We start from the raw sequence: 25,870 nt of genomic DNA on the forward strand, positions 1-25,870 counted from the left end.
GAGGTCTTGTTGGAAACTTCAGTCCCAGCTTTCCCATCAGTCACTGCACATGTCTGGCTCTTAAAGATAGGTTCCTTTTTCAATTCTGAGGGAGTCACCTCATCTTGGACAATTCACTAAATCCTGTCTCCCCTCCCAAGGGCCTGATTTAGGATAAAAGAGAGAGAGTACAGCACTGCACCAGGCTGGAAACACCACATCCATTCAAGGTATCACCTTCAGAACCAACCAAAAGGTTTATCCAAATCATTCCACCCCAGTGCCTAACTATCACTCACCTGTCTTCCTGCCCTTTCCTCTTCTTTTTCTTGAAAATATCTGTGTCCTTGGCCTGATTTCAGAATCAAAGAAAAAATATGTATCCATAACGCATAATGGAGATTCAAAAAAAGGCAAGAGATTTGTCACCAAAAGAAACAGAAATACCGTTTATTTTTAATATTTTTTCAAGTAGGCATATTAAAGGTAACAGACTCAAAGTTTCATCCTAAAACCCTTTCAAGACTGTGAAAGGCCATTCAGAGAAAATGAACAGCAGAAAGGTCAAACCTTCCATTTTAAGCAAAAGGGAGGGAACGTAACATCCGCATGCCCTTGTGGTTTGTCCTAAGTCCGTGTGCTCTACGTAACGCAGAACGCAGAAGGGACAACTTGACATAGCAAAAGGATCAGAGCAGCTCACAGTCTCCGAACAGGAGTTGGCCATTTCAAAGCAACCCTTTCATGTAAACGAGTCAGATTACGCGGCTGGTATCACAAAATGCAGCTGACTCAAAGAAGTGGACAGAATGGTTATTTAACTATAGGCCTGTTGTCACCTAGACTGCTTTCCAAGCAGAGGGGTCCAGCACTGCACTGCAGCAGACTGGCACCATCTTTCCATTCTAGTTTAATAAAGAGGCTATGACACCTACCATTCTCTTTTCTTCTTCCTTCGCTGCCTTCTTTTCTTTGATGTGCTCCTGCAAAACCTTGTAATTCACATAACTCTTTTTGGGAGGCTGAAACGAGAAAGTACACTTATCATTTTTTATCTTGCAAACACTTCCCAGCATCCCCCAGCCTGCCTTGCTTAGGTGTTCCCCTCTGTTGTAACCCGGCTGGGGGTGGAAGGCAGAGGCAGCCGCTCACCCGAGCACCCAGCATAATGGCACGTTCCTGTTCCAGGACTCTCTCCTTTCCTTTCCCATAGCCTGTGATCCCAAACCGGTGCACTTCCAAGCGAGCCTGCAGACACAAAGCACAGTCAGACCCAAGTACCTTCCAAAGACTCCACAAAGGGAGCACAGCCGAGGGGTACTGCCCATCAGACACAATGCGCTACACCCCCAACGCTACTATGTGTGACCTGCAGTGGCTGGCTACACCGCGTAAGAGTTCTGTCGTGGTGGCAGGGAAGCGGCTTTGTGGAGCTCTCACAAAGGTTCATGACTTCCCCACACCATTCTCCCACATTTAATGCAGGCAGCTGAAGGTGAGATTTCTCTGCGCACAAATCCGTGACAAAACGAGGATAATCCACGGAGCTCTGTGGTGCTTTAAACTGAAGTCGCTCAGTTGTGCCCGACTCTTTGCGACCCCATGGACAGTAGCCTACACCAAGCTCCTCCGTCCATGGGATTTTTCTAGGCAAGAGTACTGGAGTGGGTCGCTGTTTCCTTCTCCAGAGAATTTTCCTGACCCAGGGATCGAACCCAGGTCTCCCGCATTTTAGACAGACGCTTTACCATCTCAGCCACCAGGAAAGTCCAAGGGGTGCTTTAGACGTGCCCTGAAACAAGCTGTTACCCGCAAAGGCAACAGAGCACCTCCCCAGACATGTCTGCTCACACCAAGAAACGCTTTAGCACAGCTGCTTCAAACACAGGTTTATTTCCTTTAAAAACACTGTTGGAACTTCCCTGGTGCCGCGGTTAAAAAACCTGCCTTGCAATGCAGGGGATATGGGTCTGACCCCTCGTCAGGGAACTAAACTCCCACAGGCCAAGGAACTATGAGCTTGAGCACGCCACAGCCTGTGCACCACAATCAAAGATCCCGCAGAACACAACGAGGATTCGGTGCAGCCAAATAAATAGATGTATTAAAACACCCAACAACTTAAAAAAATGCATTATATATAAAAAACATTTTGTAAAACAGAAAAAGACACCAATAGCCACTCTTGGCAGCTGAACTACTTCCCATCTTTTTTCTCACACATTTATTTTAATTGGAGGCCAATTACTTTCCAATATCGTAGTGGTTTTTGCCATACATTCACATGAATCAGCCATGGTTATACATGTGCTCCCAATTCTGAACCCCCCCTCCAACCCCATCCTATCCCTCAGGGTCATCCCAGTGCACCAGCCCTGAGTGCCCTGTCTCATGCATCGAACCTGGACTGGCGATCTAGTTCACATATGATAATATACATGTTTCAATGCCATTCTCTCAAATCATCCCACCCTCTTCTCCTACAGTCTAAAAGTCTGTTCTTTACATCTGTGTCTCTTTTGCTGTCTCGCATATAGGGTCATTACCGTCATCTAAATTCCATATGTATGTGTTAATATACGGTATTGGTGTTTCTCTTTCTGGCTTACTTCACTCTGTATAATCGGCTCCAGTTTCATCCACCTCATTAGAACTGATTCAAAAGTGTTCTTTTTAATAGCTGAGTAATATTCCATTGTGTATAGGTACCACAACTTTCTTATCCATTTGTCTGCTGATGGACATCTAGGTTGCTTCCATGTCCTGGCTATTGTAAAGAGTGCTGCGATGAACATTGGGGTACACATGTCTCTTTCAATTCTGGGTTCCTAGGTGTGCAAGCCCAGCAGTGGGATTGCTGGGTCATATGGCAGTTCTATTTCTAGTTTTTTAAGGAATCTCCATAGTGGCTATATTAGCTTGCATTTACACCAACAGTGTAAGAGGGTTCCTTTTTCTCTGCACCCTTTCCAGCATTTATTGTTTGTAGACTTTTGGACAGCAGCCATTCTGACTGGTGTGAGATGGTACCTCATTGTGGTTTTGATTTGCACTTCTCTGATTATGAGTGATGTTGAGCATCTTTTCATGTGTTTGTTAGCTATCTGTATGTCTCTTTGGAGAAATGTCTGTTTAGTTCTTTGGCACATTTTTTGATTGGGTTGCTTATTTTTCTGGAACTGAGCTGCAGGAGCTGCTTGTACATTTTTGAGATTAATTGTCAGTTGCTTTGTTTGCTATTATTTTCTCCCATTCTGAAGGCTGTCTTTTCACCTTGCTTATAGTTTTCTTCATTGTGCAAAAGCTTGTAACTTTAATTAGGTCCCATTTGTTTATTTTTGCTTTTATTTCCAGTATTCTGGGAGGTGGGTCATAGAGGATGCTGCTGTGATTTACATCAGAGAGCATTTTGCCTATGTTTTCCTCTAGGAGTTTTATAGTTTCTGGTCTTACGTTTAGATCTTTAATCTATTTTGAGTTTATTTCTGTGTATGGTGTTAGAAAGCGTTCTAGTTTCATTCTTTTATAAGTGGTTGACCAGTTTTCCCAGCACCACTTGTTAAAGAGATTGTCTTTTCTACATTGTATACTCTTGCCTCCTTTGTCGAAGATAAGGTATCCATAGGTGTGTGGATTTATCTCTGGGCTTTCTATTTTGTTCCATTGATCTACGTTTCTGTCTTTGTGCTAGTACCGTACTGTCTTGATGACTGTGGCTTTGTAGTGGAGCCTGAAGTCAGGCAGGTTGATCCCTCCAGTTCCATTCTTCTTTCTCAAGATTGCGTTGGCTATTCAAGGTTTTTTGTATTTCCATACAAATTGTGAAATTATTTGTTCTAGTTCTCTGAAAAATACTGTGGGTAGCTTGATAGGGATTGTACTGAATTGATATATTGCTTTGGGTAGTGTACTCATTTTCACTCTATTGAGTCTTCCAATCCATGAACATGGTATGTTTCTCCATCTATTTGTGTCCTCTTTGATTTCTTCACCAGTGTTTTAGTTTTCTATATATAGGTCTTCTGTTTCTTTGGGTAGATTTATTCCTAAGTATTTGATTCTTTTCTTTGCAATGGTGAATGGAACTGTTTCCTTAATTTCTGTTTTCTCATTGTTAGTATATAGGAATGCAAGGGATTTCTCTGTGTTAATTTTATATCCTGCAACTTTACTATATTCATTGATTAGCTCTAGTAATTTTCTGGTGGAGTCTTTAGGGTTTTCTATGTAGAGGATCACATCATCTGTGAACAGTGAGAGTTTTACTTCTTCTTTCCCAATCTGGATTCCTTTTATTTCTTTTTCTGCTCTGATTGCTGTGGCCAAAACTTCCAGAACTATGTTGAATAGTAGTGGTGAAAGTGGGCACCCTTGTCTTGTTCCTGACTTTAGGGGAAATGCTTCCAACTTTTCACCATTGAGGATAATGTTTGCTGTGGGTTTATCAAATATGGCTTTTATTATGTTGAGGTATGTTCCTTCTATGCCTGCATTCTGGAGGGGTTTTATCATAAATGGATGTTGAATTTTGTCAAAGGCTTTCTCTGCATCTACTGAGATAATCATATGGTTTTTATCTTTTAATTTATTAATGTAGTGTATCACATTGATTGATTTGTGAGTACTGAAGAATCCTTCCATCCCTGGGATAAAGCCCACTTGGTCATGATGTATGATCTTTTTAATGAGTTGTTGGATTCTGATTGCTAGAATTTTGCTAAAGATTTTCATATCTATGTTCATCAGTGATATTGGCCTATAGTTTTCTTTTTTTTTGTGGCATCTTTGTCAGGTTTTGGTATTAGGGTGATGGTGGCCTCATAGAATGAATTTGGAAGTTTACCTTCCTCTGCAATTTTCTGGAAAAGTTTGAGTAGGATAGGTGTTAGCTCTTCTCTAAATTTGTGGTAGAATTCAGCTGTGAAGCCGTCTGGACCTGGGCTTTTGTTTGCTGGAAGATTTCTGATTACGGTTTCAATTTCCGTGCTTGTGATGGGTCTGTTAAGATTTTCTATTTCTTCTTGGCTCAGTTTTGGAAAGTTGTACTTTTCTAAGAATTTTTCCATTTCTTCCAAGTTGTCCATTTTATTGGCATACAGTTGCTGACAGTAGTCTTTTACAATCCTTGTATTTCTGTGTTGTCTGTTGTGATCTCTCCATTTTCATTTCTAATGTTACTGATTTGATTTTCTCCCTTTGTTTCTTGATGAGCCTGGCTAATGGTCTGTCAATTTTATTTTTCCTCTCAAAGAACCAGCTTTTGGCTTTGTTGCTTTTTGCTATGGTCTCTTTTGTTTCTTTTGCATTTATTTGTGCCCTAATTTTTAAGATTTCTTTCTACTAACTCTGGGGTTCTTCATTTCCTTTTCTAGTTGCTTTAGGTGTAGAGTTAGGTTGTTTATTTGACTTTTTTCTTGTTTCTTGAGGTATGCCTGTATTGCTATGAACCTTCCCCTTAGCACTGCTTTTACAGTGTCCCACAGGTTTTGAGTTGTTGTGTTTTCATTTTCATTCGTTTCTATGCATATTTTGATTTCCTTTTTGATTTCTTTTGTGATTTGTTGGTTATTCAGCAACGTGTTGTTCAGCCTCCATGTGCTGGAATATTTAATAGTTTTTCTCCTGTAATTGAGATCTAATCTTACTGCACTGTGGTCAGAAAAGATGCTTGGAATGATTTCAATTTTTTTGAATTTGCCAAGGCTAGATTTATGGCCCAGGATGTGATCTATCCTGGAGAACGTTCCGTGTGCGTTTGAGAAAAATGTGAAATTCATTGTTTTGGGGTGAAATGTCCTATCGATATCAATTAGGTCTAACTGGTCCACTGTATCATTTAAAGTTTGTGTTTCCTTGCTAATTTTCTGTTTCATTGATTTATCCATAGGTGTGAGTGGGGTATTAATGTCTCCTATTTTTATTGTGTTACTGTTAATTTCCCCTTTCATACTCCTTAGCATTTGCTTATATATTATTGTGCTCCTATGTTGGGTGCATATATGTTTACAATTGTTGTATCTTCTTCTTGGATTGATCCTTTGATCATTATGTAATGTCCTTCTTTGTCTCTTTTCACAGCCTATATTTCAAAGTCTATTTTATCTGATATGAGTATTGCTACTCCTGCTTTCTTCTGGCTCCAAATTTGCATTGAATATCTTTTCCCAGCCCTTCACTTTCAGTCTGTATGCGTCCTTTGTTTTGAGGTGGGTCTCTTGTAGACAACATATATAGGGGTCTTGTTTTTGTGTCCATTCAGCCAGTCTTTGTCTTTTGGTTGGGACATTCAACCCATTTACATTTAAGGTAATTATTGATAAATATGATCCTGTTGCCATTTACTTTGTTGCTTTGGGTTCGAGTTTATAAACCTTTTCTGTATTTCCTGTCTAGAGACAATCCTTTGGCACTTGTTGAAGAGCTAGTTTGGTGGTGCTGAATCCTCCCAGCGTTTGCTTGTCTGTAAAGCTTTGATTACTCCTTCATACCTGAATGAGATCCTTACTGGGAACAGTAATCTGGGCTGTAGGTTTTTCTCTTTCATCACTTTAAGCATGTCCTTTCATTCCCTCCGGGCTTGAAGAGTTTCTATTGAACAATCAGCTGTTATCCTTATAGGGGTACCCTTGTGAGTTATTTGCTGTTTTTCCCTTGCTGCTTTTAATATTTGCTGTGTTTGATCTTCGTTAATTTGATTAATATGTGTGTTGGGGTGTTTCACCTTGGGCTTATCCTGTTTGGGACTCTCTGGGTTTCTTAGACTTGGATGGCTATTTCCTTCCCCATTTTAGGGAAGTTTTCGATTATTATCTCCTCATGTATTTTCTCATAGCCTTTCTTTTTGTCTTCTTCTTCTGGGACTCCTATGATTCAAATGTTGGGGCATTTAACATTGTCCAGAGGTCTCTGAAGTTGTCCTCATTTAATTCTTTTTTTTTTTCCCTCTCTGCTTCGTTTATTTCCACCATTCTATCTTCCACCTCACTTATCCTATCTTCTGCCTCAGTTATTCTACTGTTGGTTCCTTCCAGAGTGCTTTTGATCTCAGTTATTGCATTATTCATTATTGATTGACTGATTTTTATTTCTTCTAGGTCCTTGTTAAACGTTTCTTGCATCTTCTCAATCTTTGTCTCCAGACTATTTATCTGTAACTCCATTTTGTTTTCAGATTTTGGATCATTTTTACTATCATTATTCTGAATTCTTTTTCATGTAGGCTCCCTATCTTCTCATCCTCTTTTGTTTGGTTTGGTGGGCTTTTATCATGTTCCTTTACCTGCTGAATATTTCTCTGCCTTTTCATCTTGTTTAGGTTGCTGTGTTTGGGGTGGCCTTTCTGTATGCTGAAGTTTGTGGATCCTCTTTATCGTGGAGGTTCCCCCCTGTGGGTAGGGTTGGACGAGTGGCTTGTCAAGGTCCCTGGTTAGGGAAGCTTGCGTCAGTGTTCTGGTGGGTGGAGCTGGATCTCTTCTCTCTGGAGTGTAATGACGTTTCCAGTAGTGAGTTTTGAGGTGTCTGTGGGTTTGGTGTGACTTTTGTCCGCCTAAAGTTTTGTGCTCAGGTATACGTTCCTGCGTTGTTGGAGAATGAGCTTGGTAAGTCTTGCTCTGAAACTTGTTGGCTCTTGGGTGGAGCCTGGTTTCAGTGTAGGTATCAAGGCTTTTGGATGAGCTCTTGTCGATTAATGTTCCCTGGAATCAGGAGCTTTCTGGTGTTCTCAAGTTTTGTATTTAAGCCTCCTGCCTCTGGCTTTCAGTCGTATTCTTACAGTAGCCTCAAGACTTCTCTGTTTATACAGCACTGATGATAAAACATCTAGGTTAATGGTGAAAAGATTCTCCACAGCGAGGGATACCCAGAGAGGTTCACAGAGTTATATGGGGAAGAGAAGAGGGAGGAGGGAGATACAGGTGACCAGGAGGAGAAGAGGGGGAGTCAAAAGGAGAGAGACCAATCTAGCCTGTGATCAGTTCCCTAAGTATTCTCCACAGCCTGGAACACCCAAAGAGATTCACAAGAGTTAAGTAGAGAAGAGAAGCGGGAGGGAGGAGATAGAGGTGACCTGGGGGAGAAAAAGCAGTCAAAAAGGGGAGAGAGCACTCAAGCCACTAATCACACTCCTAAGTAAAAATGGGTACTGAAGATTGGATTCTTTATGATATTAAAAAAAAATAAACCAAAGTCGCAAAGGTTATTAAAAAAATATATGAAATTTGCTTTAAAAATAGAGTCTGTTTTTTTTGCAAGGTAATAGTAGGTTTTAAAAATGAAAATTAAAGGAGTAATAAAGAACTTAAAAATTTTTTTAAAAATTGTAAGTGATAATAGAAAAAAATATATAGGAATTTCTCTGGAGCTGTTGAGGGCAATGTGGGGTCAGTTCAGTTCCAGCATATACTTCTCAAGGTCTACAGGCCCCTTCCAATGTAGCCAATGCTGCTGCTGCTGCTACTAAGTTGCTTCAGTTGTGTCCGACTCTGTGTGACCCCGTAGACGGCAGCCCACCAGGCTCCCCCGTCCCTGGGATTCTCCAGGCAAGAACACTGGAGTGGGTTGCCATTTCCTTCTCCAATGCATGAAAGTGAAAAGTGAAAGTGAAGTCGTCAGTCGTGTCAGACTCTTCATGACCCCCTGGACTGCAGCCCACCAGGCTCCTCCATCCATGGGATTTCCCAGGCAAGAGTACTGGAGTGGGGTGCCATCGCCTTCCCCCGCAGCCAATGCTAACAGGGTTTTAGTCTGTTGCATCTGTCACTTCCAAAGCGGATCCCCTTTCTTTGTTTCTTTTGGCCTCCTCTCTCTGCAAGTCTCTTCAGTGTCTAACTTCCGCCCTGACACAGGGGGCGAAGGTGGTCGTTTATTTAGGCTCACTTGTTCAGTTGTGCTGCGGGGAGGGAGGAACACTGCAAACAAATATCACTGGCATGTGTGGGGAGTGCTTGCAGTGTCTGGGCCACACTGGGTTTGCCCCTGCTCACGGCGTGTGTGCTTTCCTGGTCTACACTGCTCAGGCTCCAGGTTGTTCTGCTGGAGAGCCGTCTAAGGTGGGCCCTGGGATGCATGCACTTCCCAGGCATAAGCCGCTCAGGTTCAGGTTCTTGGGTACTCCGCAAGGGCACAGACTCGGTCAGGCCTGCGTTTTGTGCCCTTCTGAGGTCTGAGCAGCTCAGGCAACCAGGTGCTTGGCGAGCGCACTCTCCCCAGGTAGGGGTGCGTCTTATCGCCTCTCCGGTCCCAGCCACTCGGGAGTGCTGTCTCAGGTGTGCTGTGTGTCTCCTCTGGGGAGCTAATCTCTGTCTGCGACCCTCCTGGCGGATGTCAACCATCCAAGATCCCGGGAAGAGTTGGCTAGCAACTGGGAGCCTGCTGGCAGTTTGGTAGAGGATGTCTCTGGGGCAGAGTTTGCCCCTTCTGGCTCTGGCTGTCGCCTGCCTGCCTCCAGCGGGGGATGGGCCAGTCCGCAGCTAGCCCTCCTCTGGTATTCATTCAGTCCTTTGTTCTGTGAGCGGGTCTGGCAGGAAAGTTCTCTCTCTTGTCTTTTTGTATTTTCCTCTTTCTCTCTCTGGCTATCCGAGCTTGGGTTGCTGTCTTAGGTCAGCTGCCTCAGACTGCCCTCAGGGCATTCAGGCCCGGACCTTATCCTAAGCAATGCCCGCGCCTCCCTGTTAGCCCCCACTTGCTGGTGGCAGATGGGAGTGTCTGGGCTACTTCTCCACTGGGAATTGCAGTTAGGCGCGTAATCTGTGGGTTTTATTTATTTATTTTTTCCTCCTGGTTATGTGGCCCTCTGAGATTCCAAAACTCCCCACAGACCCGCAGGTGAGGGGGTTTCCTGGTGTTGGGAAACTTCTCCTCTTTTACGACTCCCTCCCCGGGACAGATCTCTGTCCCTAACTCTTTTGTCTCTCTTTTTATCTTTTATATTTTGTCCTACCTCCTTTTGAAGACAATGGGCTGCCTTTCTGGGTGCCTGGTGTCCTCCGCCAGTGTTCAGAAGTTGTTTTGCGATATTTGCTCAGGGTTCAAATGATCTTTCAATGAATTTGTGGGGGAGAAAGTGGTCTCCCCATCCTATTCCTCCGCCATCTTAGGACCGCCCCCCTTCTCACACATTTTTAAAACCAAGTTACAACCACAGAACACAAATATCCCTGTTTTTCCTACCACTATATCATGGACACTATAATCATAAAACCAGCGTGTTTTAAATGACTATACAGTGTTCAACCTAGTTAATGCAGTCACTGTTCCCTGACCATTGGACAACATAGAAACACATGCATTTTTGGTATTAAAAGCTGGAAAAATAATTTCAAAACACCTACCTTTTCTAAGTTAAATTCTTGTATACCCACATCTTTATCAAGATGGTTTTGTTCTTTAGTTTTGGTCTGAAAAGAAAAAAATAATTATTAAGGATATCTGTTCCTTACAGTATCCATCCACCAAGAGAGTAGTCATGTTTTTAAAAGCTGTGAAATTGGCCCAGATGCCTAGATAACAACCAATAACATATGCTTGTTGCACAAAAGCCTACTTAACAGCGAATGGAAGAAAAACGAAGAAAATTAATTTAAGGTTTCAAAGTTTAAGAAAGGACTGATGAGAAACTAAGAAGAAAGAGAAGTGAGTAAGGGAGAGACTGGTATCTGTATCTTATGCAGTGTACGTGGGAAGCTCTGCATAGTGAGGGGTTTAGAAAGGGGTAACTGCTGAGCAGAATTCTAGAGGGTAAATAATCATATTTAAATAATTCTCTGGACTCAGGACTTGGTGCTTTCATTGCTGTGGCCAGGGGTTCAATCTCTGGTTGAGGAATTAAGATCCCACAAGCCATGAGGGAAAGGGAGGAAGCGGGGGATAGAGGGGAAGGAAAGGGAGGAAGGAAGGAAAGAAGGAAAAAAGGCATAAAGGAACAAATTTCTTTCAGGAACATCAGAAATCTAGAAATGATGGAGACGGGGATTCATAATTCCCAAGAGAAAATAATGACGCTGCAAATGCCATCAAGATATGTGACTCTTTAGATCAATATACCCCCTGGTTATGGTCACCAATCAATGGAATTAACCAGAAGTCTGAGACTTCAAGGAAACTCTCCTGTCAATCTGGCCAAGGACAGCAGTCACTATTCAACCCCAGGCCATCCTAGCTGTGCAGCATCTCGAAAAGCAGTCTGGCCTCTGGCTCCGCAGGATACAGCTGTCTTGTATGGACAGCAATGGACAGGGGAGCAGCTTGTTAAAACCCCTCTGCTGGTCACCTGCCTTAATGGAGTAGGCTCACTTTGGTTATTCTTCCCTTCTTCCTCTCTTTTAACAGCACATCTTCCCAGCTTCTTGTAGCCCAGCTGTTCTACAGGTATGTAGTGTCAGCTCCTGCCCTGTGAGAGGTGGCTAAGGCTAGCTGGGATCACCAGCCCCAAACTGGGCCTGCACAGGGCCCAAGGAAGGGCCTTTCAGGGGCAGGTGCAGAAAACTCAACCCTCAGATCAAGTTGAGCACCTCAATTTTGAACACACCGAAGCCTGTAACCCAGACATACCTGCACAGAACACTGATTACCCCACCTTTCCCCCTTCTCCCAATAATCTCTCCCTATGCCTAAGATCATCGTGCTTATCCCATGAAGACCCCAACCCCCTCACTTCTGAGAGGCAGACTGAGACTTGTCCTCCCCTCTCCTTGCTTGGCTGCCTGGTGAATAAATTGTACATCGCAGGATCTCAGTGTCCAGCTTGCTGCACATTGGGCAAATGGACCTGGTTTGGTAACAGATCCTTCTTCATAGTGAAAACAAACATCTGGGAAAAAATTCTTGGCTAATTATCTCATGATGCTGAGTCTATTAGCATGACCCCACCACTACCTTAACGTTCATCTCTATTTTTAGCTTTAAAACCACTTTAGCACATTAATCAGTGGTCTCCCCTGTTTTCTTTGCCCCTATCCTCACTGTGGTAGGAGGCCCTACTGTCTGCAAGCAACACTCAGTCCTCCTCTACCTCTAGGCTCACAGAGAACTGGGCTTTGCTCCCTACCTGGAGTCAGGCACGCTGACTTGATTTGTTTTAGCCAAAGACATGTGAGCAGAAGGAAGCATATCCCTTCCACAGAGAACCTTTAAGAGCCTTTATTGACTTACCTTCTTCAGCAAATGGTGGAGCCCCTATCACCCTGGGTCCCTAGATTAGGATGGTGTGGACCACGGCATTCTGCCGACAATCCTGATGAACACATGACGTGAGAACAAAATTAACTTCTGCCTTTAAACCACTGAGGTGTAAGGACTACTTGTTACAGAACCACCGTCTCACCTATGCTCACTGATAAAGCCTCCCTGTCCCACACACAAGAGAGAAAATTTGGAGATTCTGAGAACTTGTATGTGAGGTTATGAAGAAGACAGCAAGCTATAAAAAGAAGCTGGGACTTCCCTGGCAGTGCAGTTGTTAAGACTTTGCCTTTCAATGCAGGGGCTGCGAGTTTAATCCTTGGCCAGGGAACTAAGGAAACTAAGATCCCTTACCTTGGCCTCCAAAAACTCAAAACATAAGATGGAAGCAATATTGTAACATATTCAATAAAAACTTTAAAACTGGTCCATGTTAAAAAAAAAAAAAAGAGGAGGAGCAGCAGTTTGGGAGGAATGTGTGGGGTGAGGGGGGAAGGCAGGCAGGTTACCAGGCTCAGTGATCTTTCTGATGGGCTGACCAAAAGTATTTTCTCCTGCACTGGTGAGATTTTTATCTATTAGTTACACTGTCCAATCTTTGCCCAATTAGAGAAGAGTTGGGTAAATAAACACTCTCTCTTTAATATGCCAGCATTTCTGGGAATATTGAGAATTTTCTTTATGTCTTCTTGAGTGTAAATTATTATTTCGGTGGGGGGGCAGTCCCAAGATGGTGGAGCAATAGGACAGGGAGACCACTTTCTCCCCAACAAATTCATCAAAAGTCCATCCAAATGCTGAGCAACTTCCACAAAACAATTTCTGAACACTGGCGGAGGACACCAGGCACCCAGAAAGGCAGCCCATTCTCTTCAAAAGGAGGTAGAACAAAATATAGAAGAAAGAAAGAGAGACAAAAGCTTTAGGGATGGAGACCTGTCCTGGGGAGGGAGTTGTGAAGGAGGAGAAATTCCCAAACTGCAGGGAACCCTCTCGCAGGTGGGTTTGTGGGGAGTTCTGGAAACTCAGAGGGCAACACAACTGGGGGAAAACCCCAGAGAGCAGGCGCCTAACTGTAACTCGCAGTGGGCAAGGGGCCCGCAGGCTCCAGGCCCCACCAGCAGCGCGGGCTGCGCAGGGAGGTGCGGGCGGCACAATCGTGCTTAGGGTAAGCGCTGGGCTTCAACGCCCTGGGGACAATCTGAGGGAGCCAGGAGAGGCTCTAACTTGCAGCCTGGCCCTCTCACAGAACAAAGGATTGAGCGAATACCAAAGGAGAGCTGGCCAGCTGCGGACCGGCCCCTCCCTGCTGCCAGAGGCAGACAGGCAGGCGGGTGACAGCCAGAGCCGGAAGGCAAGGCGCTGCTCCATTCTCGGCCCCAGAAACCAGCATCCTCCATCAAACTGTGAGCAGGCTCCCAGTTGCTAACCACGTCTTCCTGGGATCCTGGATGGCTGACATCTGCCAGGAGGGTCTCAGCCTGAGATCAGCTCCCCAGAGGAGACACACAGCACACCTGAGACGGTGCTCTCAGAGCGCACCCAGGAAACCAAGTGGCTGGGACCGGGGAGGTGATTAAGATGCATGGCCCACCTGGGACAGTGCGCTCGCCACGCATCCGGTTGCCTGAGCTGCTCGGACCTGGGAAGGGCACAAAACACACACCCAACCGAGTCTGTGGAGTACCCGAGAACCTGAACCTAGCAGCTCAGACCTGGGAAGTGCACAAAACACAGTGTCCGCTTTGGACAGTGCCCCTGCTGAGCAACCTGGAGCTGGGGCAGACCCAGCGTGGGCCATACACTGCGCGCACTCCCCACACACGCCAGTGGTATCTGTTTGCTGTGTTCCTCCCTCCCCACAACACAACTGAACCAGCGAGCCTAAATAAGTGACCACCTTCACCCCCTTGTGTCAGGGCGGAAATTAGATACTGAAGAGACTTCCAGAGGAAGCCAAAAGAGACAAAGAGGGAACCGCTCTGGAAGTGACAGGTACAAGAGATTAAAACCCTGTAGTTAATTAACACTGACTATGCATTGGAGCGGACCTATAGACCTTAAGAACAAGTACAAGCTGGAACAAGGAAATATCTGAAACGGAACTGACCCCACACTGCCCACAACAGCTCCACAGAAACTCATAGGTATATTTTTACTATTATCACTTTTTAATTTTTTTTAAAATTTAAGTCCTTTATTACAACTTTAATTTTCATTAGTATAACCTACTCTTACCTTGCAAAAAAAAAAAAAGACCCTATTTTTAAAGTAAATTTCATATATATATATTTTATAATTTTGTGATTGATTTTGTTTTGTATTTTTAATATTGTATTTTTGAGAGCCTAACCTCTACTCTAGATTTTTAACCTTTGCTTTTTGGTATTTGTTATCAATTCTGTACCTAAATTTAAGAATCTAATGTTCAGTATTCATTTTCACTTCAGGGTGTGATTACTGGCTTGATTGCTCTCTCCCCTTTTGACTCTCCCTTTTCTCCACCAGGTCACCTCTATCTCCTCCTTCCCCCTTCTCTTTTCTACTTAACTCTGTGAATCTCTCAGGGTGTTCTGGGCTGTGGAGAAAGGTTAGGGAACTGATTACTGGCTAGATTGGTCTCTTCCCTTTTGACTCCCCCTCTTCTCCTCCTGGTCACCTCTATTTCCCTCCTCCCTCTTCTCTTCTTCATGTAACTCTGTGAACCTCTCTGGGTGTCCCTCACTGTGAATTGTTTCACCATTAACCTAGATGTTTTATCATCTGTGCTGTATGAATGGAGACATCTTGATACTACTGTAAGAATAAGACTGAAAGCCAGAGGCAGGAGGCTTATCTCCAAAACTTGAGAACACCAGAGAACTGCTGATTCCAGGGAACATTAATAGACCAGAGCTCATGCAAAAGCCTCCATATCTACAATGAAACCTAGGTCCACCCAAGAGCCAACAAGTTCCAGAGTAAGACATTCCATGCACATCTTCAGCAAAGCAGGAACACAGCCCCGAGCATTAAAAGACTGGTCAACCACCTGCAAAAGAATGAAACTAGAACACTTTCTAACACCATACACAGAACTAAACTCAAAATGGATTAAAGATCGAAATCTAAGACCTGAAACTATAAAACTCCTAGAGGAAAACACAGGCAAACACTCTCTGACATAAATCACAGCAAGATCCTCAATGACCCACCTCCCAAAGTAATGGAAATAAAAGCAAAAATAAACAAATGGGACCTAATTAAATTTAAAAGCTTTTGCACAATGAAGGAAACTATAAGCAAGGTGAAAAGACAGCCTTCAGAATGGGAGAAAATCATTGCAAATGAAGCAACTGACAAAGAATTATTCTCAACAATATACAAGCAGCTCCTGCAGCTCAATACCAGAAAAATAAACGACCCAATCAAAAAATGGGCCAAAGAACTAAACAGACATTTCTCCAAAGAAGACATAGAGATGGCTAACAAACACATGAAAAAATGCTCAACATCACTCATGATCAGAGAAATGCAAATCAAAACCACAATGAGGTGCCATCTCATGCCAGTCAGAATGGCTGCTATCCAAAAGTCTACAAACAATAAATGCTGGAGAGGGTGTGGAGAAAAGGGAACCCTCTTACACCGTTGGTGGGAACGCAAACTAGTACAGCCACTATGGAGAACAGTGTGGAGATTCCTTAAAAAAATGGAAATAGAACTGCCAAACAACCCACCAATCCCACTGCTGGGTATACACACTGAGGAAACCAGAACTGAAAGAGACACATGTACCCCAATGTTCATTGTAGCACTGCTTACAATAGTGAGGACATGGAAGCAACCTAGATGTCCATTGGCAGATGAGTGGATAAGAAAGTTGTGGTACATATACAGAAGGGAATATTACTCAGCTATTAAAAAAAGAGCGCATCTGAATCAGTTCTAATGAGGTGGATGAAAATGGAGCATATTATACAGAGTGAAGTAAGTCAGAAAGAGAAACACTGTGTATTAAAGCAAATATATGGAATTTAGAAAGATGGTAATGACGACCCTATATACGAGACAGCAAAAGAGACACAGATATAAAAAACAGACTTTTGGACTCTTGGGGAGAAGGCAAGGGTGGGATGATTTGAGAGAATAGCACTGAAACATGTACATTACCATATGTGAAATAAGATGACCAGTCCACGTTGGATCCATGAAACAGGGCACTCAAAGGTGGTGCATTGGGACAACACACAGGGATGGGATGGGGATGAAGGTGAGAAGGGGGTTCAGGATGGGGAACACATGTACATCTACAGCCGATTCATGGCAATTATGGCAAAAACCACCACAATATTAGCCTCCAATTAAAATAATTCAAAAAATTATTATTTCAACTAGATTAGTTTCTTCCTAATACCTCTCTGACTGGATCCACTAAAGAGCAGGGGACTTGGTACAGCTGAAGGGTGATGCTCAAGGGTAGCCCTGGAATACTGCAGGCTTCCCAGGTGGCTTAGCAGAAAAAGAATCATCCTGAAATGCAGGAGACAGAGGCATCTATGGTTTGATCCCTGGGTCAGGAAAATCCCCTAGAGGAGGGCATGGCAACCAAATCCAGTATTCTTGCCTGGAGAATGCCATGAACAGAAGAGCTTGGCAGGCTACAGTCCACAAGGTTGCAAAGAGTTGGACATGACTGAAGCAGCTGAGCATGCACACAGGCTGGGATACTAGAGACTATGAGGGCAGTAAGAAGCGGGGGCAGTAGGGCTAATGACACTTCTGGTGCAGTGCACTCGTGTTCCTCGAGGGACAAACAGCCTAACTAACCTACACTCCTCTCACTAGTGTCGTAGTTAGGCAAACAGGTTTTAAGCCAGAGAGCCTGGGGTCAGAACTTGAGCACTTTTTTCATATCCACAACCCTTCATCTGGAATCCTAAGAAAATTCAGAAGGAAATACTGTGAATATACTGAATACTGTGTACATTTCCGTCCTTTATTTTGCCCATCTTTGCATGAAATATTCCCTTTGTATCTCTAACTTTCTTGAAGAGATCTCTATAATCTTTCCCATTCAATGGTACACAATGGGATATTGTGTACCATTTCCAGTGGGGTCTAAGACAGCAACTCATGATTAAGCACATTCACATTTCTGTAGCAACGCCTGTAAATATTTATGTCATATGGAACCAACAAAAATAACTCTTAAGCCTCACATCAGCTCAGGCCAGTTTTGCTGCCAAATAAATCTGTACCAAACTTACAAAAAAAAAAAACAAACCTAAACTTGTGCTTTGGAAAGCTCTGGGGTATTGGAGTTGCATATATGGGATGGTGGGGTGACCGTTTATATGCAAGCAAATCATTAAATCTCTCTAGGCATCAATCTCCTCTGCAAAAGGAAAACAGGTTACATGAATTGTGAAGATTCAATGAAATACTGAACTAGTTAAGGAACATAAATAATCACTTTTAGTATACAGCAGGAGAAGGCAATGGCACCCCACTCCAGTACTCTTGCCTAGAAAATCCCATGGTTAGAGGACCCTGGTGGGCTGCAGTCCATGGGGTCGCGAAGAGTCTGACACGACTGAGCAACTTCACTTTCACTTTTCACTTTCATGCATTGGAGAAGGAAATGGCAACCCACTCCAGTATTCTTGCCTGGAGAATCCCAGGGACAGGGGAGCCTGGTGGGCTGCCGTCTATGGGGTCGCACAGAGTTGGACACAACTGAAGTGACGCAGCAGCAGCAGCAGCAGCAGCAGTATACAGCAACCACTCAGGAAATGGGGCTTCCCTAGGGACTTAGATGGTCAAGAATCTCCTGCAATGTGGGAGACCTGGGTTTGAACCCTGGGTCATGAAGATCCCCTGGAGAAGGGAATGACTATCCACTCCAGTATTCTTGCCTGGAGAATCCCATGGACAGAGGAGCCTGGTGGGCTACAGTCATGGGACTGCAATGAGTTCGACATGAGTGAGCAACAAATATACACAGTAAGCTTTCAGGAAATAATGGCAGATCTTTACTCAGCAGTGCATTACAGGCTCAGAAGCAGTGTGCGTGCGCCACAGTCCACGCCATAGGATCCACGCGTCCCTTCTGATCTACAGTACACTGCTCTACTGTTCTCACTATGTCTTTCTTGTCTCTTTTCTACAGAGGCCACAGAGGAGGCTAAGGTTCATGAGACAGACCTGAGTTAAGGGTGGAGAAATAGGCTTATCAGACACAGCCCTGATGGCTGAATAATACTTGGATCGTTTAAGCTGCACCTGACCCTTTCCTAAGAGCACAGGAACTTTCTTCCTCACAGGCAGCCTTGCACTCATTAAAGAGTGGGCTCATTCACTCCACTCTCAAATCCCAAGTCTAGGCCACCCTGTTTTGAACCTGGACCCTGCAGTAAACACCTCACCTAGTCCCCTCACGCCTCTGGCTACCTATAATCCATTTACCATGCAGGGGACATAGCAATCTTTTCAAAATATAAATCAGATCACTTCACGCCCCTGCTTAAATTCTTCCATGTGGTTCTCCATGCACTTTAAATCCAAAGGCCCCAAGCCTCTGGGGCCTGGTGTGACTGGCCCACACCTTCTACCCTCTGTCCTCCTCCTGCTAGTCTCCCAGCTCCTAGAACCTTGCGGGCCTCTATATAGCTCAGGACATCAGCAGAGCCATCTTCTGCCTACACTGCTCTCTTCTCTCCCATCACTGGCACCCTTCAACAGTGTCAGCCTAGAGTCACCTCCTTGGACGCTTCCAACCACCTGCTCCAATGGAGGTTCTGCCTGTTACTCTCAGGACCCTGAACCTTTCCTTCAGAGTGTCTGTAACACTTTTAAAGTATATTATTAATTTATGCAGGGTTTGCCTGACTGCACTCATAAACAATATACTCCATGAAAGCAGAGGACTATTATCTTGTTTACTGTGGCATCTCCTAGGTCTGGCAAGTAGTAGGCACCCAATTACTTACGGAATAAATGAATGAACGAGTCAACATAAAGGTGACCTCTGACCTACTATTTCTTGTCAAATTACTTCTGTAATAAGAACTTTACAAATGGGACACGATCAGGAAGTTATTTTACGGGTCAGATATCTGGGATGGGTTAAATATACAAATGGCAGCAGCTGCTGCTGCGTCGCTTCAGTCATGTCGACTCTGTGCGACCCCATAGACGGCAGCCAGCCAGGCTCCCCCGTCCCTGGGACCCTCCAGGCAAGAACACTGGAGTGGGTTGCCACTTCCTTCTCCAATGCAAGTGAAAAGTGAAAGTGAATTCGCTCAGTCGTGTCAGACTCTTCGCGACCCCATGGACTGCAGCCCACCAGGCTCCTCCATCCATGGGAGTTTCCAGGCAACAGTACTGGAGTGGGGTGCCATTGCCCTCTCCGACAAATGGTGGTCAAGTTCCCAAATGAGTCCATTAAAAGGGGTTCTGATCATCAACTCCAATGTAGGGGAGAAGGTTGCCTCGCATGCGGGAGCCAGGTACAATAAAGCAGCGTACTATAGATCAGAACACACACAGAACACACAGCTGGGTGTTCACAGCTCAACGCAATTCCGACAGTATGTACTGGAGACAACACAGATCCCACAGGCAAAGGGCTCAGTCCGATAATACCATCCCCACTTCAGACCAGCTGCAAGCCCAGACTGTTACCTGTAGCACATCTGACCCACCACCTACAGACTGCAAGTTCTCCTGACCCCCTTCTTGTGTTCAACTAATTTGCTCAAGTGGCTCACATAACTCAAAAAACCCATTTACTTCCTAGATCACCAGTTTATTCTAAAAGGTGGTAACTTGAGGACAGTCAGATGGAGGAGGGCAAGGCATGTGGGAAGCAGAGAGGACCCTGTACCCCCTCTCTGGGCCCCACTCTCGCAGCACCTCCACATGCTCACCAACCCAGAAGCTCTCCAAACCAAACCCCATCCTCTGTGGAGTTTCAGAGGTTTCCTCACACAGGCATAATTGAGTACATCTGCCCTCTCCAGCTGTGAAAAGAAGAGAAGAGAAAAGCAAAGGAGAAAAGGAAAGATATAGGCATCTGAATGCAGAGTTCCAAAGAATAGCAAGGAGAGATAAGAAAGCCTTCCTCAGTGATCAATGCAAACAAATAGAGGAAAACAACAGAATGGGAAAGACTAGAGATTTCTTCAAGAAAGTTAGAGATACCAAGGGAATATTTCATGCAAAGATGGGCTCGATAAAGTACAGAAATGGTATGGACCTAACAGAAGCAGATGATATTAAGAAGAGGTGGCAAGAATACACAGAACTGTACAAAAAAGAGCTTCACGACCCAGATAATCACGATGGTGTGATCACTCACCTAGAGCCACACATCCTGGAATGTGAAGTCAAGTGGGCCTTAGAAAGCATCACTATGAACAAAGTTAGTGGAGGTGACAGAATTGCAGTTGAGCTATTTCAAATCCTGAAAGATGATGCTGTGAAAGTGCTGCACTCAATATGCCAGCAAATTTGGAAAACTCAGCAGTGGCCACAGGACTGGAAAAGGTCTGTTTTCACTCCAATCCCAAAGAAAGGCCATGCCAAAGAATGCTCGAACTACCGCACAATTGCACTCATCTCACACATTAGTAAAGTAATGCTCAAAATTCTCCAAGCCAGGCTTTAGCAATATGTGAACCATGAACTTCCAGATGTTCAAGCTGGTTTTAGAAAAGGCAGAGGAACTAGAGATCAAATCGCCAACATCTGCTGAATCATCAAAAACACGAGAGAGTTCCAGAAAAACATCCATTTCTGCTTTATTGACTATGCCAAAGCCTTTGACTGCGTGGATCACAATAAACTGTGGAAAATTCTGAAAGAGATAAACATACCAGACCACCTGACCTGCCTCTTGAGAAACTTGTATGCAGGTCAGGAAGCAACAGTTAGAACTGGACATGGAACAACAGACTGGTTGCAAGTCGGGAAAGGAGTACGTCAAGGCTGTATATTGTCACCCTGCTTATTTAACTTATATGCAGAGTACATCATGAGAAAGATTGGGCTGGAAGAAGCACAAGCTGGAATCAAGACTGCAGGGAGAAATATCAAAAACCTCAGATATGCAGATGACACCACCCTTATGGCAGAAAGTGAAGAGGAACTAAAAAGCTTCTTGATGAAAGTGAAAGAGGAGAGTGAAAAAGTTGGCTTAAAGCTCAACATTCAGAAAACAAAGATCATGGCATCTGGTCCCATCACTTCATGAGAAATAGATGGGGAAACAGTGGAAACAGTGTCAGATATTTTTTTGGGCTCCAAAATCACTGCAGATGATGACTGTAGCCATGAAATTAAAAGACGTTTACTCCTTGGAAGGAAAGTTATGACCAACCTAGATAGGATATTAAAAAGCAGAGACATTATTTTGCCAACAAAGGTCCGTCTAGTCAAGAATATGGTTTTTCCAGTGGTCATGTATGGATGTGAGAGTTGGACTGTGAAGAAAGTCTGAGAGCCGAAGAACTGATGCTTTTGAACTGTGGTGTTGGAGAAGACTCTTGAGAGTCCCTTGGACTGCAAGGAGATCCAACCAGTCCATCCTAAAGGAGATCAGTCCTGGGTGTTTATTGGAAGGACTGACGCTGAAGCTGAAGCTCCAGTACTTTGGCCACCTCACGTGAAGAGCTGACTCAGTGGAAAAGACCCTGATGCTGGGAGGGATTGGGGGCAGCAGGAGAAGGGGACGACAGAGGATGAGATGGCTGGATGGCATCACCGACTCAATGGACATGAGTTTGAGTGAACTTCGGGAGTTGGTGATGGACAGGGAGGCCTGGCGTGCTGCGATTCATGGGGTTGCGAAGAGTCGGACACGACTGAGCGACTGAACTGACTGCCTGCCTGCCTTCTCTAGAGGTCAGGGGGTAGGACTGAACTATCCAGTCCTCTAATCACAAGGTTGGTTCTCCTGGCAACTAGTTCCCACTCAAGGATGCTTTCCAAGTCACTTCACTAACAGAAAGGACACCTTTATTTCTCTCATCTTAGAAGAAATTCTAAGAGTTTTAGGAGTTCTATGCCAGAAACAGGGGCAAATGTTTAATGTAATATTTCTTATTATAAATCACCATATCACACCCAAGAATATCTGTTTCAATACACTGTGTAGTTGGATCATTTTTGATGGCACAACCTAAATTCTGGGAAAAGAAGGTCACTTACTTCCCAGTACCTCTTGTGTTCTCAAGAGTACTTCAGACAACAGACGGCAACAGGAACTGACATGGAGAATTGACTAGTGGGGGGAGCCACATGAATGGAGAAATAAAGGAAAACAGGAATAAAAAACAAACAGAATACTTCAATACTTCAATACTGTTCCTGTGATTGGTCAGTGGAAGCCGCCATTATTTTATCATGTCTGTTTCCATGTCTATCTGACTGTCCAATGGTGACTTGTAAGTTTTCAGAGAGCAGGGGCCACAACATGTACATTTTCCCATGTTCTGCAAACTCTTAGCATAGTATTATGTGTCCTAATTACTCCAAAGAACTGGCCTTTGCCTGGTGTGCCTTATACCCAGGATATGCCATAATGATTAGCACAATATTAATTTGCAGTTATTTATATGTTGCAATATCAGCATTCTGAAGTCTTTTTATGGGCATATGTATTTTCATTGTGTTCACATACTGTCTCCTTAGCCAGACACATTTACATCGTCAGAAGATAAATTTTTTAAAGGAGAAAAGGGCAGAACACCAAGAAGAGCTAAAAAATTTCATCAAGATGAGGAAGTTCAAATGTAAAAAGAGGACTTCCCTGCGGGTTCAGTGGTTAAGAACCCACCTGTCAAGGCAGGGGACCCAGGTTCAGTCCCTGGTCCAGGAAGATTCCACATGTCGCAGGGCAACTGAGCCCGTGCACCACAACTACTGAAGCCCGTGTGCTCTGCAACAGGAGAACCCATGGCAATGAGAGGCCCACTCACCACTGCCGGAGAACAGCCCTCGCAGCAGCGAAGACCCAGCACAGCCCAGAATAAACAAACAAACAAAACGGTCCACATCAAAAGGTAAAGCGAGCTGAGGTTCCGAGAAAAGCCGACTATAGTGAAAAGGGGATTCTGTAGAGCAGAAAGAAAGCCTGCTGTACATGTTCTATTATTAAGAGACAGGGAGATACAGACTCATTCAATGACAACTTTTTTTGTCCTTTCTATTAGAAAAAAACAAAATAAAACTCTATTCCAGAAGGATGAACGCAAGTGAATATAAAAGGAAACTAAAGACCGAGACATTTCAGGAAACGAGGGTATCTAGATGCTTAGTATCAGTTAAATTCCCCAAAGGCAGTACTGTATTTCACAGCACTGTTCTCCAACCTTCTTCATATCATGGCACACACAGAAAGTACTAATATTTGTCTGGCCCAAGGTAGTACCCTATGCAAAGAATACCAATCTTTGGAAGCTCCCTGGCTGGCCAGCTTGGGAGCTCTGGCTACAAGGGCCAAAAGAATCCATTTCTTATCTGCCTGTAAGAATTCCCACTGCCCCAGTACTTGGATACTGTAAGAATTGGAAAGCTGACCTAGGATCAAAGGAGATATGGCTGCATCCTAGCCTGTGTCCACACGTTCATCAAGAATGTGCAAGCCTAGCTGTCTTTGCAGGGGGTTGAATCATGGTCTTCAAACAGATATGCTGCTGCTGCTGCTACTAAGTCGCTTCAGTCGTGTCCAACTCTGCGCGACCCCACAGATGGCAGCCCACCAGGCTCCCCCGTCCCTGGGATTCTCCAGGCAAGAACACTGGAGTGGGTTGCACTAAAGCCAGGAATCTGTGAATGTGACCTTCTCTGGAAAAAGAATCTCTGTAGTGTTATCAAGTTAAGGATTTCATGATGAGATCCATCCCAGATTTAGGGTGGCCCTACATCCACAGATGTATTAAAAAGCAGAGACATCACTTTGCCTAACAAAGGTTTGTTTAGTCAAAGCTATGGTTTTTTCCAGCAGTCATGTATTGATGTGAGAGCTGGACTGTAAAGAAGGCTGAGCACAGAAAAAATGATGCTTTCAAATTGTGCTGCTGGAGAAGACTCTGGAGAGTCCCTTGGACAGCAAAGAGATCAAACCAGTCAATCTTAAAGGAAATCATCCCTGAATATTCACTGTAAGGACTGATGCTAAAGCTGAAGCTCCAATACTGGACCACCTGACATGAAGAGCTTATTTTTCTTGGAAAAGACTCTGATGCTGGAAAAGATTGAAGGCAAAAGAAGGGGACAGCAGAGGATGAGATATTTAGACAGCATCACCAACTCAATGGCCATGACTCTGAGCCAACTCCAAGAGGTAATGGAGATCACAGGAGCCTGGCGTGTTGCAGTCCACCGGATCACAAATAGCTGAACAGGATTTAGCGACTGAACAACACCACATCCAATGATGGCTGTCGTTCCAAGAGAAAGGCAAGAGATTTGAGACTCAGGCACCAGGAAGAAGGCCACATACAGACGGAGGAAGAGTTTAGTGTTCTGTAAGTGTCGGAAGATGGAAGAAGCAAGGAAGAACTCACCCTCTGAAGAAGGGAGCAGGGCCCAGCCAACACCATTAATTTGGACTTTGAGCCTGCAGAACTGTGAGAGAATTAATTTCCCTACAGCAGCCCCAAGAAACCAAGACAATCCTCTTTTTCTTTTGCTGACAGACAAGTTTATAGGACATGCGGAAAGCAACAGAAGTGTAAACATCTGGATTTCTGCAATGAACTTGACAAAAACTTGTGAAAAAGTTTGGATAAGCAAGCACACCTCTCTCGTGGACTGAATTCTGGGCCAGAATTACAAATGCAGCCCCAGGCTGCTGCTCAGCAGAGTCCCTCTGCTTTTCATCAGAATGGAAGTTCCTTGAGAGAAGGCAGCTTTTGCCTGTTTTGTTCACTGCTACACCCCAGTGCCTAGAACCGTGGCAGGACAACATCAGGGTTTGCACCATATGAGCCGATTCATTACCTTTGCGTTCTCCTCTTGATCTGGGTTCTGTTTTCTTTTTTTACTTTGGCTGTGAAACTGTACCACTTCTACTGGTTCCCTGTCATTCCTCGGGGGAGAGTGGGCTGCTGCAGCTCCAGAGACTACAGGTCCCACAGGGGAACCACTGGGGGTCACAGCAGGAGCGCCCTGCAGCTCTTCCTGGAGCTCCTGGAAGAAGCTGGCAGCACTCTTCCTCTGGCCTCTGACAAGAGATTCGGGCTGGGGAGCTGGCTCTGTTGCCAAGGATGCCAGGGTCCCCATACCTCTCTTCTTCTCTCTCTTTTTTCTGACTCTTTTCTCTTCTGTTTCATCTTCTGTCTCTCCTGTTTGTTCGAACACAAAAAGGAAGAATAAATATTTTGTGCTTCAGCTGTCACCAATATCAAATCATATGAATGTACGTGTCCACATGTCACAGTTTACAAACACCCAGAAATACACACAAAGAAGATATTTGTTTTTCTTCAGAGGGTTGTATCCCTTCTTCAGAGGGTTGTATCCAATATCTGCACAATCCAGAGACTCCAAAGCGCTTAGTCATCTCTTCCCAAAGGAATTACACCCCTGTCTTTGATTCTTGGTACAATTACCCAGTCCTTACCTTGGTCCTGACTGAAAGCGTCATCCTAGCTGGCTCACAGTCTGTGCTAAAAGTGCACGTACATCCACCACTGCTTCTTTTTAACACTCTCTAGGGTTACAGGTG

The 25,870-nt window shown here is 44.3% G+C and overlaps 1 protein-coding gene across 1 annotated transcript in view; it reads right to left on the minus strand.

Moving 5' to 3' along the window:
- FSAF1 (40S small subunit processome assembly factor 1) overlaps positions 1-25,870 on the minus strand; it is a 33,086-nt gene that overhangs the window by 1,953 nt on the left and 5,263 nt on the right. The window contains exons 2-6 of the mRNA XM_069572606.1: positions 25,144-25,487; positions 10,308-10,373; positions 1,132-1,227; positions 915-1,001; positions 279-331 (exon numbers count right to left, since the gene is read on the minus strand). Of these exons, the coding sequence (XP_069428707.1) occupies positions 279-331; positions 915-1,001; positions 1,132-1,227; positions 10,308-10,373; positions 25,144-25,487 (646 nt within the window). The remainder of the gene's footprint in view (positions 1-278; positions 332-914; positions 1,002-1,131; positions 1,228-10,307; positions 10,374-25,143; positions 25,488-25,870) is intronic.

The sequence above is a fragment of the Ovis canadensis genome, chromosome 25 (genome assembly GCF_042477335.2).
Source record: "Ovis canadensis isolate MfBH-ARS-UI-01 breed Bighorn chromosome 25, ARS-UI_OviCan_v2, whole genome shotgun sequence".
Lineage (NCBI taxonomy): Eukaryota > Metazoa > Chordata > Mammalia > Artiodactyla > Bovidae > Ovis > Ovis canadensis.